The 14,248-nt window shown below is 39.2% G+C and overlaps 1 protein-coding gene across 1 annotated transcript in view; it reads right to left on the reverse strand.

Moving 5' to 3' along the window:
• Positions 1-14,248, reverse strand: part of GUCY1A2 (guanylate cyclase 1 soluble subunit alpha 2) — a gene marked incomplete at its 5' end in the record, with an annotated part of 141,172 nt that overhangs the window by 106,315 nt on the left and 20,609 nt on the right. The window contains one exon of the mRNA XM_082277748.1: positions 5,353-6,071. Coding sequence (XP_082133874.1) covers positions 5,353-6,071 — 719 coding nt within the window. The remainder of the gene's footprint in view (positions 1-5,352; positions 6,072-14,248) is intronic.

A 14,248-nucleotide genomic window follows, 5' to 3' on the forward strand; every position in this document is an offset into this window, starting at 1 on the left:
TCAGCCACTCCTTGTATGGCTTCCCCTCAAGGCCCTTCCCCATCTTCGTTGCCCTCCTTTGGACACTCTCCAATAGTTTAATGTCTGTCTTCCATTGTGGCACCCAAATCTGCCCCCAGCACTCGAGGTGAGGCCGCTCCAGTGCAGAGCAGGGTGGGACAATCCCCTCCCTTGCCCGGCTGGTGATGCTGTGCCTGGTGCCCCCAGGACACGCTTGGCCCTCCTGGCTGCCAGGGCACTGCTGACTCATGTCCAACTTGCCACTGACCAGGACCCCCAGATACCTTTCCACAGCTCTGCTCTCCAGCATCTGCTCCCCCAGTCTGTCCATACATCCAGGGTTGCACCGTCACACATGGCAAATGCACAGCTGAGTGACTGAAAGGAAGTATTTGACTTGGAGATGGCACTTCCTGGTGCCACAGAAGAAGGACTGGATGAATTTGTTTGACTTGGTCAAATAAAACAAAGAAAATGAACAGGGGGAATTCCCACTGGCTTCCACTGAATCAGCCTTTATTTTAAAATGAACTGTTGTTCATTACTCAGAACTTCTAAATCTAACTTTCCAGATACACGACTGCGGTTTTTTCAATCTTGACTCTGGACTGGTTGATTTTTATTTATTTTGCATCTCTCTACATCAGTACACTGGAAAAAACTCCTGCTGGTGCAGTCTAGCTTATCTACCACAAACCTCTGCTCCCCACTGACAACAGACAAGGTGCTGGCCCAGACAGCCTGCAGCATCAATAGAGCTATAAAAAGCCTTCACTACCATTCTGCTGGACATTTTATCATTACAGAGTTGGTATTTCTTGAAAATCTGAATTATATGTGGCATTTGGAATTTCTTCCAATATAAAAATTTCAGAGGGTCATTTTCATCAAACCCAGTGTTTTGTATTTTAAATGTTGTATTATAATTTGTAACACAAACTTTTTTCTATAATAAAAGTATTTCATGTCTAAAATTACTGAAAAAAAATTTAACTCACATATATAAATAAAAGTCATTTTTTTCCCAGAACACATTTTGCTGAACTGTTAACTGGGAAGTTATGGTTTTAATAAAATATTCAAAGCAAATACATTCCATCAGAAAAAAAGGTCTGGACATCTCCAGTAATGCAGTTTTAGGTGCATTTAGGTTCTTAGACAATTTTCAAAGCCCTCAGTGGCCTAAGTCAAAGGCCAGTGAGTATCCTGACAAAAACTGATTTATTTTAAAGGCGGAAAAGGGCTGTTAATCTGACCTGAAGAGCAGCAATATAAGGAAAATACAGCTGCACAGTATATGGCAGGGAACCTGATTTCTTTCATGATTCCCTTTCAACTTTCTTGACAACTGCATGCCATGTCACTGTTTCAGAAAGGTGCGCCCACGAACTGGGCTGGCAGGGCTCCTCCTGTCGATCTGTGCACCAAGAGGGCTGGGTCTGGATCAAGGTCTCAGGGACAGTACATCCCTGCAAGGGCAGCCCCACCTCCTCTCAATCGGCCCAGCACTGGTGGCTCAGGAGTGGCACGTGAGGAGGACGTTAGCCAGAAGAGGGAAAGCAGGAGAGTCATTCCTTGTGTTCCCGTTCAACTAAAAACCGAAGCAGCTCCAGCCACCTCACTGTACTGCCAAGGAGACGAGTATTTATATCATGTCACAGAAGGCCTTGTTCATTAGTGCAGTCTGAAAATGAGCGCACTCAGGATGTACCTGTTGGGAGCTTCCTGCCCCTGTCTGGGCAAGAAAAGGTGGGGGGACACCAGCGTGCACTGCATGCACAACTCACCACTGGGTTAGCAGCTCCCTCGCATGCCAGCACCTTCACCTCAGTGAAGGATTGACGTGGATTTCAGAACACTCCGTCACACGAGTTCAGACTCAGCCCTCTTAATTTAATTTATCCCATATGTGACTCCACTAACATTCACTGAACTTCTGTGAAGTACTGCTGCATTAACCATGTGTGAAGCCATAAGCTATCAACCCCAAATGGTTAATTGTCACAATAAATTTATTTCTTATTGTTGCAATAAATAATTGCTCCCATAGAGAGGTATAGAATGAGTTTCCTTAGAGAGGTTAAACAGCAAACATTGTGACCTTGTTATTTAGGGAAAATATCCAAAATTTGGAAAATCTTGGATGCTAGTGAAGGTCTCTGGTTAAACACCAAAAAAAACCAAAGAAGAAAAAAAAAAGAAACTAAATAAAACTTAGAGTGAAATGTGAAAAACAACAGAATGTTTGTATAAGAAGTACAGCAGCAGGGCCCTTCAGCATCTGGGTAGTACCACACCACAAGAAAAAACCCAAGAACAAGCATTTAGCTGCATGGGAAAACTGGAAACATGGCGTTGGGAATCGCATTTAAAGCTAGGTGTCCATGTTCTTCATGTGGGGAGTTCTTTTTTTTTTTGTTTGATCCCTAGAACAATGGGATCCTGTAAATGCTCTGAGCTCCAGAGAACAGCTGGGGACATACCAAATTAACAAAACTTTGCTAAGATATTAATGCATGAGGCTGTGCTTCTGCAAAGGCACACATACAGCTCTGCAGGAAGTGCTACCTATGACACAGACCTCACAGGCCTTATATCAGAAATTTAGGATAGTCTTATTTATTCCAATGATTCAAATACCAGTAAATTGAAACACACAAATGAGCCTTTAAATAAATTGGACAAGCACTAAACACCCTGAAAGTAAGCACAGGTGGGGTTTTTTTATGTTGCTTGTAGGTTTTTAGTTAGGGAAAGATCACAATTTGTGACTTACTTTCATCTGAACACAGAGCTGATGTCAGGACTAAATGAAAACTGTTTTCTTATTCTGTTTTTCTCACTGCAAGTCTGAAAAAATATATAATTTATGTATTGAAATGAAAATAAACGTCTTTTGAAAAGAGGCTGGAACATCTTCTGTTCATTGTAAATTTATTTTTGAATTTATTTTTTGAATTTATTTTTGAATAATAATTTTTTTAAAAAAATTTTTTTTAATGCAATAAGACATCTGAACAGCTTCAACACTGCAGCAGAGTTGTCCGGGTCATATGCCTACAGCTGCCGTTTAAGGTAACCAAGCCTGAAAAGAATTGGTTATAGCAGAGTCAGATTTATTGTTTTTAAAAAAGATAAATAGCTCTAAGTGGGATGCTATTTCAGTATGAACTGAATAGAGGTGTGTGGCAGAGAAATAGGGAAATGTCTAAGTCAGTTACTGGTGACTTTTAAGCAAGGTCATGCTTACAGCCACTGATCTACCTGCCTAATACTCAACTTCCAAACAAGCGTTGACAAATTGAAAAGAATTCCAAAATGAGCTAAATGAGTGACATGAGCTATGGGAAAATAATACAGCATGCAGTTCCCAAGGCTCAGTCTACTTTTTTTATCCATAAAGGACTGAGCATGACATAAACTGTATTGCTATGTCCCTCCTCTCAAAATCTATGTAAGCAAGTCAACCACAGCTTATGAATCTGTGCAGCTTTCATTTTTTTTTTAAAAAAAGGACTATCTAGCAAAATGCATCATATGCTGAGCTTTTTTTAACTATTCACAAGCAAAAAATTTTTGAAAATGCTTATCAAATGGGTGAGATGGAGGAAAATACCTCTTCAGATAAACTGATGTTCTCCAATTAATTCCCGTGCCTGCAGCACAACAGCTCCCCTGCACCCCACCATCACCTTTTTGCCTCTCATTTACACCTTACTTTTCAAGATACAATTTTTCTCCTAACTGCTGGCAGGCAAAGGATTTCCTTTACTGCCATCCCCTTCTACCTGCTTCTCTGGGTGTTAGTACTGACTAATCTAAAATCCTGCCTCCAGCAAGCCCCATTCCTGCCACTTCTCCTAAGAGCAAGCCACAAGCATATGAAACCTGTCAGGTAAGAGACTATTTTGTGTGTTTAACTTGATTTAAATAGGGAAAAAGGCTTTGAAAGCTTCCCTCCCCCACCTAAACCTTCTTCCTCTTCAGAGTGATTTACAGCAGACACGTGAAGAGCAGAAGACAAAGGGCTATGACTCTGTCCTGGGACAGCGGAAGGTTTCTGAGAGGGATAGGCACGTTCCACATGAAGCATCATGAAACCAGACCCCTTCAAAGGAGAAACAAGTGTGTCATAAGGTAGCTCAGAGCCAACACCTCCATCCCTTTCACACCATGCTTCCTTTTTGTAATTAAAGGCTAGGGCGACACTGAGGACAGACTCTGAAAAAGAAACTCTCTTTTGGTTTTTAAAAGGTTGAGTTATATCAACTAATACAAAATAAAACACTAGTTTTTTCTCTTGGGGGAACATGTTTCCAGAGGAAAATGCACCAGACATATGTTTATAGCTGCCAAAGTATAGTGCCAAAGAGGAGCTGGAAATATTGCTGCTGTAAGAACTAACTATGTTTTGAATCATCATAGAATCACAGAACCATAGAATGGTTTGGGTTGGAAGGCACCTTAAAGATCATCCAGTTCCACTCAGGGCAGCAGTACTTCCAAGGCACCCACACAGACTTTCAAGGCTTTAAGCAAGTTTTAATGTTGGCATTAAGTACAATTACTTTGGTGCATAAAACTTGGAACCCTACTTCACACCAAAAAGCTTTCCTTTAATTCAAGGATAGGCGTTGAGACAAATTCCATCCATCCACTGGAGAACTCCACACTAAAGACATGTTCTCAGCTTACTCAGCTGAATGCACTGAACTCAACATAGGGCTCACTGGTTAAGGCAGCTCTCTCCTAAAACACTGAGGAAAGAGGCCGTGTAGGAGGACAAGTGCCTGTTTGAATGACTGGAATGCAATAAAACTGGGATAAGTACCACTTACACCTCTGGTTTCCTTAAGTGCCTATAGGGAGAGAGGTAAGAAGAAACTTATAGTTTCTCTATAGCAGAAGCAGCATTCCAAAATAGGGAAATAAGATATAGTAAGGTGGCAATGTGAAACCTGCAGTGAGAATCCTTCAGAATAAATACTTAAAGCTAGTCCCTAGTAAATGGCTTAAAAACTGTTCTTAAAATAATATAGCTGGAGTGAAATTATGGATTAGATATGAGCATTTTGCAAAATTTCTCACCCTTTTATTCAAGTTGTACTGTTCAACCCCACGGTGCAGAATTTTCTGAATGGAAATACCATTATTTGCTACAACTTCACAGGCAAAGCTTATAAATCATCTAGGAAAATATTCACTTGGCTGGAGAATATCACTTCACCCCTGTTTGCAAGGCATGAGAGAGCTTTCCAGAGTACACAGGACTTGAGCTGCTTTTCTCTGAGCAAAAAATCCTCTCCCATGACACACATATAAGCACATCCCCTTCCAAATTAATATTCTTACCTTATCTTTACTTTCAGAGTCAGAATCCTCAAGTTTGGTCCGAATGACAAAGGGTGTAGATAACCTCAGGAGAACTCGTTCAAACGTGGCACTGATTTTAGGAGAGACTATGTCAAAGCAGTCTTGGAATTTCAGGGTTTTATGAGTGTCACATCTGAGCTGCTTCCTAAGACCTTCTCCAAGCTGGAGAACCAGCATGTTTGGATCAAACATCAGGTGAAAGGGGAAAGCTCTGCAGAAAGTGCTAATGCTAATCCTCAGGTCTAAGGGGGACTGGGAAGTTCCTGCTGGAAGTGCTTTTGTAGTATTTGCATTTTCATGTTCTTTGATAAGGAAAGTCAAACAACTGCAGTTACCTGGGTTTGTCCCCTCTGAACACAGCTTATCATTTGTGACCTGTTCTACTTCTACTTCCAAACGGTAAATCTTCTTTGCTGCTGCTTTTATCATTCCTGTCATTGCAAATCCCACAATCTGATGTGGGTGAAAATAATGAAGCATGAGATTGCCTTCAGGGAGTTCTTTGCATAGGAAAGAAGGAGATTCCAGGGTGGCCTGTCTTCCAAATGAAGTTCTAATATGCTCCAGCAAAGCATCAAAGCCATTGAAGAAGTCTTGAAGAGTCCCACCTACAGCTCGAAGAACTCTTTCATTCTCGTCAAAGCAGATATTGAAGAATTCCTCCCCAAACTTTTCTTGCATTTCCTCAAACTTCAGACCTATAGGACAATGAGACACTGATATCAACAACATAGTATTGTTACTGTGTCACATTTTGCCTGTTTTCTTTATTTGCCTGCTACTTTTCCAAAACAGGGAGAGCAGCTTTTTCACTAGACACCTATCCATAGGTTTCTGTGGTGGTTTGGAATAATCCTAGAAGCCATTTTTTTAAGTCCTCATTCTTTCAGCTTGCTGTCCCAGCCAGTGATTAGTGGGTCTGTCTACTCTTCCCCACTGGCACCAGTATTCATTACAATTTCCCTGACTTTTGCATGTCATATCCAGGCCACTGTGGGAATGCACGCAGGCATGGCTGCATCCCTTCCATTGCAGACCTGGCTACAAATGAGGCTCCTGCTCTTACAGCCTCTCTGCTCACGGCCTCTGTGAAGGATCCAGCTCTCCCCAGCTTGAAGAATAAGATTCTGGGACTCAAAGTCAGTTGTCTGGCTTTCCATCCACACCGTAAAGCCCTGCAGTCAGATTACACTTTTAATAGCTGGGGAAGGGAGATTGTGAGTTTTGCGGGGTTTTTTAGCCAAAATACTTTTCTCATTATAGGCATTATATATATATATCATCATTCTCATGCCACAAGATACAAAGAAATAATTACTCCTTTTGTTGCCTGCAAGCGAGAGCAAAGCCTTTTCATTTTAAGCTTCTACCTACACTCACCCATCTTTAAAAAAACCCTGCCTCTTAAGAGCAGACTACACACCTAATAGATGGTCTGTGGTATCTCACAACATCACTTCAAGTTTCTATCACATAAATTCAAAAGGTCTTAATTTACAGAGGTGTTAAGGCTGGCACTGCTGAAGGGATGAAAAAATACCAGTAATGGAAATGTGTATCAAATCCTGTTCCAGTTTGTTATTTACCATCTTAAGGATAACCTACAAAAAATATTTTTGAGATGGTCATTAAGCATTTTCCTCTGTCTTATTTCAAGGAAGATACACTCTATTAAGTTTCATCAGTATATAATCCCCATGTCATAGTAGAGTTACAAAATTAATCAGATGTTTGTATTGTTTCAAGATGTAACAGTATAAAAAGAAATATTAATCAGTTGTCTGTGAATTACAAATATCCAGAGTTTTCAAAGGAAATTAATATAGGAATTAACAACACAGTTTCTTCACTACATTGAAATCATATAGAATTACATTTCAGTCAACCCGTCAAACTCCTTAAAATGTATCTTGCATTTGAACAGAAATGAAGGGCAGTTATTTCTTTCCTGAGGGCACAACAGGCCCTTTATTTTAATGTGTATTCAGCATGGTTTATAACATTGGTAATATCCCAGCAGATCACTGAACTTCTCATTGTTTAGACTGCTTTTGGGCTTTTAATTTGGGAAGAACAGAGTGCTTAGTGACTTTTATACCTGAGGTATAACAGGGGCAGAAGTCATGTTGTTTGCAGACAATAACCTTTAATAATCTCAAGGCAGTGTCTGAACACAGGCATGGTTAACACAGTCAATATTCACAAGGGATTTCAGTGTTCCACAGCTTTGCAATCTGCAATGATAATTTTGTTTGGACCTTTTATGTGATTAATAGCAAATTAAAATACAGTAAATTACATATATAAATATGACAACATGAGAACATGATAAAGCATATTTTATAAAAGAAGTAATAGCAATTACTTGGGAAACTTCATTCAGATGCCATTACTCATAAAGAAATTTGGTCACTAAACTAGGTTATTACAAAAATATTCCCAGGATCTTTTATGACCACAGATGGTCAGCTCTGCAGCTAAGCCAAAAGAAAGTACCTCTGGTACACAATGCCCCCTAATATCCTGACTCAGAAGACTGTGTGCCAATTCCTGACTCATTACCATTACGTCTGCATAACATGGTATTGTAATATCTTACCAAAAAATACTCACTATAACCCAAAAAAATTTAAATTCTAACCCATACCAATAATGTTGTAACTGGATATTAATAGGAAGTAGCTAAGAAATCATCATATTTATATGTATACACAGATATTCATACTTTCAAATCTCATTGTTCTGTAGAGTGAAGTGAGAGCAGCTTTAGAAGTTTGTGAGTAGAAGTGAGCAGTCTAGCAGGGGCACCCAAAGCTGTAAGGTTGCAGAGGCTCTGAAAGCATGGGAACAGGACAGCATCAGAACCCCCTGGGCTATTCATACAAATGGCCAAATACATCGCACAAAGCTGCCCGAAGCGGCAGCGCAGGTGAAGTGCCTTTCAAGTGTATGATACAATTACAGCGGAGCACTCGGCTGCCCTGGCGCCACGGACTGGGAATGAGGTTTGCAGAACTCATCACTCCTGGACTCTGCTGCTACGAATGCGAGCCTCGTCTCGTTATCATTACTGGGAACTGTGTCTCAGTATTCGGCCTCAGGTTTTGCTGATTGTCTTAAATTGGTCTTGTTGTCCGCCCTGGAGAACTGGCCATTCAGTCTGGACACAACATACTGACTCCAAGCAATGTGAATTATACTATGAAACTCAGGTAAATGACCTGGCTTGAGGACGTGCCACTACTTTTAAAAACATTTGAGCTTTGAATTGAGTTACACATAGTACCAGCAGAAAATTAGATTAGCTCTAATAGAAAAATGGGCATGACCCAACTCAACCAAACTGCTGGTCTGTGTTAGTCTGAATTTTCTCTATAATAACAGACATTATGATATACTAAGAAAATTAAAGTAAGTCAAACAACCTTCAAAACCCAAAAAGTATAATGTACCTAGCAAGGAAGTTTCTTCCTAAGCCTTATCCAATAAGACATCAATTTTTGCATGAAGCATGATGTTTATCTTTGAATTAAAAATATTTATTTTAAAAATTCCTATTATACAAACATATGCAAACTAATTTTTTCTGGACTTCTCTGCAAAGCTATTGGCTTCAGTGATTTCTTTGTGTAAAGTTGCACAGAATATTTGAAAGGTATTTTTACTGACTTATTCCTGCCTCTCTTATTGAAACAGATGATGAACAGATGCTCACATACCACTAATTCTGTACATACTTCATTATAACCTTCTCACTTGCTACCATAAAAATGATCCAAATCTTTTGCATATCTTCTGTGGATTCCCTACCCCTATTTCTGTACATACCTGTTGTGGTTCAAGCCCAGCTGGCAACTAACACCGTACAGACACTTGCTCAACCCCCAGCCCAGTGGAATGAGGAGGAGAATCAAAAGTAAAACTTGTAGGTTGAGATAAGAACAGCTTAATAATTGAAACAAAAAGAAAATATAGCAATAATAATAATAATAGTAAGTAGTAATAATGATGAAAAAGAGAAAAATAAAAACCCACACATAAGACAAGTGATGCACAATTCAATTTCTCACCACCAAAGCCAGACCCTGTCCCCATCCAGGTCACTCCTCCAGTTCACATACTGGGCATGACATTCTAATGGTGTGGAATGTCCCTTTGGACAGTTTGAGTCTCAGCTGTGCTGCCTCCCAGCTTTCTTGTGCCCCTCCTCATTGGCAGAGCACGAGACACAAAAAAAGTCCTTGGCTAAGGATAAACACTACTTAGCAACGACCAAAACATTATTCTCATACTGAATCCAAAACACATCAGTGTACCAGCTACTGAGGAGAAATTAACTCTATCCCAGATAAATTCAGGACATTACCAGATTGGGAGATAGTTTTATTACATGTAGAAAAACCTTCTTGCTAAAAAAATGAATCCCAGAAGTCACTGTCTCTATAGTGCATACTTTATTACATTTGGAGACCTCTGCAGGCTAGTTGTTATCTTTAAATATTATATTCAGTATGATTTCCAATTTCAACATATATGGTATTTCCTTTGGTTTTTTCTTTTATGCTGAGAAAAGACAAACAAAATCAAAATAATCTTCTTATAACCTTCAGGTTATGCATCTACATAAAAAGTCCAATCTTTTCAAACTCATCTCACGCTCAATTGTTTTTCTGTTTGATTTTGCAGTGGAATAATTCAAATTGAATATGGCATTGAAAATGTGAGTCAACTTCTGTTCATCAAAACTGACAATTTGCTATTCTATTCTGAAAAGCTGGCATTTCCATTCTTTCTTTTTCACTGTGGACCTCTAAGCAAAATTCTCATTCAGCTTCCCAGAAAAAAAAAAATATTTGATATCTGTATGAGGGCCCAGCACTCCCAAATACAGAGGCCACTGCACTCTCTTATCACCTCATGCATGACCCCAAAATGGCTTCCTAATGAGCACTGGCTTGCAATTGATATGGAGGAAAAGGTCTTCCTTGGTTTCACCAAGACACTCCACTAAATGGTAGAAATTTAAAATAAACCAGAAGCCATCCCAACACACTCTGCTGCTCCCCAACTGAAGTAATTCGTTATTTTGAGCTTCTGCTATTTACAAACCTTCTACTAATATACTGAATGAAGCTCTAGAAATCCACTGGTCTCAATTTGCTTTCATCCTGGAGGGGGATCTACTGTGCTCCTACTACTTAAGCTAAGTTGGGAGGACAAATCACACATCTTAATTTTAATGTTTCTTCCTTAGAAGTTTCTTTTTGTTGCTTTTCCTTATAATGTCGCTTTTATTCTAGTCCATACTGGAGAGAAATTAAACATGCACATTGGAAATAGAGGCAAAGCAACAACAGAATGAAAATATTGCTATAGGCCTCCACTGAAAAGCACTTTGGGATCTATGACTAATTATTATTCTTTGAAAATATGTCTCAAAGACAGTAAGAGAAGAGATCCTATACTTGTCAGGCAGATCCAAAATTACCAAAGTCTTTAAGCACAGGTTCAAAGTACAAATTAAGTATTTCACTGAACTGGAGCAGAAATAGATGACTTCATCCTGTAATAACATGCTAGCAAAAGGTCTTCACTTTCTTTTCAGCAGTTAATGTAAACTGCAAAAACTCTACCAAATGTCAAGGAATTAGTACAATATTTTTAAGTATTTTGTACATTATGAAGTGGAGAAATTAGATAAGAATCTGTTCCTATAAAGAAAATCACAAATCATAGGCTCTTCAGAAACAATCAGAAGATAAACGATGTGATAAAAAAATCAAAGTAATCCATTAACTGGTACAGCATGCAGAAGCAGTTACAAGCCATCCACTTTTTCCTAAAACTAAATAATGAAGACAATGGCTGCAGAGTGGCCAGCATCTGACTCATTTGGCATTGAAAAATATGTATTTTTTTTTTCTGAGATACCATTCAGAATCTGTAAATATCAAACCTTAAGGGGCTGGAACAATTAAATATGCAATTCCAGACCTCATACTGTGAACAGAAGCAGAATTTGCCACCTTCAGTTATAGCAAGTATCTCTTAAATGCTTTTGGATTATCAAATTTTTGGCATCACTAACATCTTTCTCTTAAACAGACCTTTGGACAGAAAGACAGGTGGCAGTTCAGAATTCCAAAGAATGATTTCAGATGGTAGGGAAAGCAACTTTGAGTCTCTGAATAAAAAAGGTTTTCTGGTGTACAGACTAATGCCGAAGGTACATTAGATTGTAAGCGAGCCTAATGCCAGTATCTAATTACTGTATAAATGACTTTGATTTTACTTCATTATGATTGTGAATTTATATCATCCTGGGAACCCATATAGCATTTTTATATTACCTTTTTGGTGGTTTTTATATAAATACAGTAACATCATTTTATGCCCTTACATCTGGTTGTGACACAACTGTAAAATCTGTACAACACTTCTCCTACAGTGACATACAAGCCCCGCATATCTTTCAAGATTTCACAGAATATAAATGAGAACTACTGTCAAAAAGAATTCCTGACACATGTTCATCTGTATTATTTTATCCACTTTGAATGAGCTGCTTTCTTTCCTTGTCCTCTGACCAATGATGGAAATACCCTTGTAATTACAGCCTCTTGGTGAGGACCTAATCACCTGTTCTCAGTACATATACAAAAGATTCTGCTCAAAACTATTGACACAGGAAGCTCAGATGAGACATTAAGAACAGGCAGCAGAAGGGGCTTTTGCTCTCATACAGTGCTCGCAGTAGCAGCCAATTCTGCAAGCAACGCCAAGCTACGTGAAGCAAGATTATCATGATTTTATGTCCCCCACCACAACTTGGAAAGCTCACTTCTTGTATTTGCACAGGGCTTATTAAATGAAAACTGCAATCATTAGATTGGCAATTCCTAAAAATTACACCGACCAGGTTTGCTTCATGCGAACTCTAGAGATTAAACAGTAATAAGGGTTTTTTTCATTTGCTTTTTTTTCATTAAAATAAATACATATGTCTTTGAATTAACATAGGGAGCAGAACTTCACTTCCTGGAACAAATAAATTGCAATGAAATCTAAAAACTCTTCCCATGAAATGCAAAATCATCTCTCATAACTCCTCACATATATAAAGGGCTCAACTCATCTGACTAAATATAGAAATCTAATACTCCTTGAGTCTCCATAAGGCATCCAAGACATCTACAAAAGAACCAGCAGATCGTTACTGTATCTGCCAAGATGTGGGACCTAAGGGAGACCTACACATTTTTGAAGGTTTGACAGAGGCCACAAGATGCCTCACAGTACCTCAGATAAAGACAAACACCTACAGTTAGTCAATGAATCATGGCCAGAATATGTTCTTCATAAATAGACTTCTACAAGATGTTATTGTACATCATAACTTCAAACCGCTCATTATCTGCTGGTAGTTCATCTGCTTTCTAACAATAAATAGCTCTGATTTGAGAAGAGTGGGATGTCTAAGGCCATTTGGCATAAATGTTTGTCCTTTTCTAATTGAGATGTACTCATCTCAGTTTTGAAATCACATGAATTACATGCTTTTTGTTTAGATTACTTTTGTGTTGCCAGTGCACTGTAACATCTGCTCAATAACAGGAGCCCTGTGTGTATAGCTTGGACCCCCCAGGATAAAGTATTATTAGAATCCATTAGTATTGCCAGTCCTCTGGGCCGTGTAACATTTCCTTTTACGCCATTTGTAAACCAACAACTTTAATTATAAATCAGGCCGTGGATCCCAAATTAGTTGCATCCTAATGACTATCCGCAGTTCTTAGTGCAAAGGGAAGTGATAGAAATTTATATACTTTCAATATAGAAGCATTTACAGTTCTCAGACACCTCTCAAGCAGTCAGTGTGCCAAACCTTTGTTTACCTTTTCCAAATACTACACCTGGTCTAATCTCATGGTAGGCTAAGATCTGTCCTGGCAACTCCATTTCAATTATTTCCTGCCTCTTCAAATATATTATTTCTCAGCAGTTATTTAATAGTTACCAGAATGATCCCAAATTTATTCCTCTTTAACAACACAGTATCATAGAACCATCAAATATTCTGAGTTGGAAGGGACCTAGAAGGATCATCAAAATCCAACTCCTACACAGGACAGCCGCAAGAATCACACCATGTACCTGAGAACATTGTCCAAGCACTTCTTGAATTCTGTCAGGTTTGGTGCCATGACCACTTCCCAAGTGCTCAGCAGTGGAGCAATAAAAACTGAACAGCCTTCACGTCAGTGAAGCTCTCAGCCACCCTCTGGGTGAAGAACCTTTTCCTAACATCCAGCCTAAACCTGCCCTGACACAGTTTTATGCCACTGCCTCATGTAAGAGCTGAGATTTTCTTAGTTTCATAAAGGAAACACAGATCTTTAACTTTGACAAATGTACAGAGAACAAATTACTTTTATGGAATTATGCCCTTTGTACTAAATGAAGGATCAGCCCTGCAAGATATATTTAGGCACGAATTGAGTTGCCCTATATAAAGCAGCCTGCAGCACATGTTCTCTTTGGTAGTGACAAGCAAATGTCACCCAGAGCAAGAACTCTCTAAAACCTTACACTAACAATGAATTCCACCTCCTCCTCGGTGTCTTGGGGAGGCTGAATGCAGAAACATGATTTATCTCCCTGACAGGACAGGGCTCTGGGCCAGGATTCCATACAACTTATCAGCAGGGGATTAGGGAATCCCTAGGGAATTGCAACTGCGTGGTATCACACTCCAAACAGAAGATTCCCAGAAAGATAGACAGACAAGCAAAGTCCTCACACCACTCTCTGAAGCAGAATCAAAAGAAAGGCCATTATTATCCCATAAGTTACAAATGCCTAATAGAAAAAATTC

Source organism: Coloeus monedula (assembly GCF_965178545.1).
Source record: "Coloeus monedula genome assembly, chromosome: 3".
Lineage (NCBI taxonomy): Eukaryota > Metazoa > Chordata > Aves > Passeriformes > Corvidae > Coloeus > Coloeus monedula.